This window comes from Carlito syrichta, unplaced genomic scaffold (genome assembly GCF_000164805.1).
Source record: "Carlito syrichta isolate Samal-C Ts95f unplaced genomic scaffold, Tarsius_syrichta-2.0.1 Scaffold45653, whole genome shotgun sequence".
In the NCBI taxonomy this organism is placed as follows: domain Eukaryota; kingdom Metazoa; phylum Chordata; class Mammalia; order Primates; family Tarsiidae; genus Carlito; species Carlito syrichta.
In genome coordinates, this window is record NW_006989749.1 from 48,795 (window position 1) to 50,473 (window position 1,679).

The 1,679-nt window shown below is 49.3% G+C and overlaps 1 protein-coding gene across 2 annotated transcripts in view; it reads left to right on the plus strand.

Moving 5' to 3' along the window:
- The first annotated feature begins 1,537 nt into the window (after positions 1-1,537).
- Positions 1,538-1,679, plus strand: part of MTX3 (metaxin 3) — a 9,875-nt gene continuing 9,733 nt past the window's right edge. For both annotated transcript variants that reach the window (XM_008048347.2, XM_021707421.1), the window contains exon 1: positions 1,538-1,638. In XM_008048347.2, the coding sequence (XP_008046538.1) occupies positions 1,558-1,638 (81 nt within the window). In that variant the 5' untranslated portion in view covers positions 1,538-1,557. The remainder of the gene's footprint in view (positions 1,639-1,679) is intronic.

Here is a 1,679-nt window from a genome sequence, read left to right on the forward strand (position 1 = left end):
GCATCTTTGACATATCTTTTTCATTTCCGAGAACTTTTGTTTTTGAAACACGAATAAAAGACTTCAGCAGATCAGCACTGTAATCTAGATGGCTATGTAAACAATAAAGCAGTGCCTAGTAAATATTTGTTGAATAGTCATTTTACGAAAATTTGCAGTGGTTTCTTATGAGTTTTGGTTGTTTAAGGGAACCCAACCATCTCAGTGAGACATAGGAAAGAACATAGAAATGTAAGGGGGAGGGCATCCAGAAAGATAACTATGTCTTCCAGAAAAAAGACCTATCACCCAAGTTCTGACTCTGGAACCCAGCAGTTACCTGGATCATGACATTTCCAAGACCAATGCTTCTTCTTTAACAGTTTTTCTACAAAACTATCAGGTTTAATGTTCAAGCAACATTAAGTCCATGCCCATTAGGCCCACAGACATAACTGGCAACATGATTTCAGGACCTAGCCCAAAATAAAAATGCAGGACCCCGTGTTCAAAAGTTGTTAAGAATTTCAAGACTGCAACAACGGAGCATTAGCTGAATAAAGAGCACTTCTAAGCCCAGAACTTTGTGTTGCTGCATAGGACCCACACCCAGGAAGGTAACCCTCTTCTGTTTTCTTTTTGTTTTCTTTTGAGTTGGAGTCTCACTCTGTCGCCCAGACTGGAGTGCAGTGGCCACTCCCGGCCACCACAGCCTTGACCTGCTGGGTTCCGGCGATCCTTCCGCCTCAGCCTTCCAAGTAGCTGGAACTACAGACGTGCGCTACCACGCCAGGCTAATTTTTTGATTTATTGTAGAGATGAGGTCTCACCAAGTTGCCCAGGCGAGTCTCGAACCCGCGGGCTCAGGCAATCCACTCACCTCAGCCTCCCAAAGCCGCGTGATTACAGGCTGAGCCACCGAACCCGGCTCCTCTTCTGTTTTCAAGGAACTTTGGATACAGCAAAAAGCAAAAGGGTTACAGCTACAGTTCAAGCGTGTACAAGGGGGTCCGGAACCCAGAGGCTCCCAACTTTGTAAAGCATCCCAGGGAAGGCGACAGTGACAGTTAAACTCACTTTTGAGAGAGGAATTGAATAGTGAAGAGAGATATACCAGATTGAAGGTGCAGCCCTGAGGGTGGGCAGATTTCACCTGACCAATTTCAGGAACAGGGCAACAACTGAGATTAAGACCAGAAAGGCAGGCTCGGGTCTGGCCGAGTGGATGGGAGAAGGGGCGGCACAATTGCTGAGTGACAAGTGCGTGCCAAGTCTTTCCCTCGATGTCATTTTAAACACGCAGCACAATCTTGCAAATAAACCTCATTTTACAAACAGGTTAACGTAGGCCCAGCATCGCATGTTCAACGGGCCTGGAACACAGCAGGTATTTCAAGAGTTCCTGGCGAGCCCGATTTAAGGCTCAGGACTTTTAACCCATAGACCAACAGGCTCCCAAAAGAGCTTCTAAGCCCCTACGGGTCCTCTCGCCCCTCTCTCGGCAGCCCAGCCGCCGCGTTCCACGTGCCGGAAATTCCGGCAAAGTACTTCCGGGATGGTAAAGGTCGGCCCCACAAGATGGCGGCCCCCTTGGAGCTGAGTTGTTGGGGCGGCGGCTGGGGGCTCCCATCCGTGCATAGCGAATCCCTGGTAGTGATGGTGAGGCCTCGCGGGCCGGGGCAGGGGAGAGGGACAGGCCG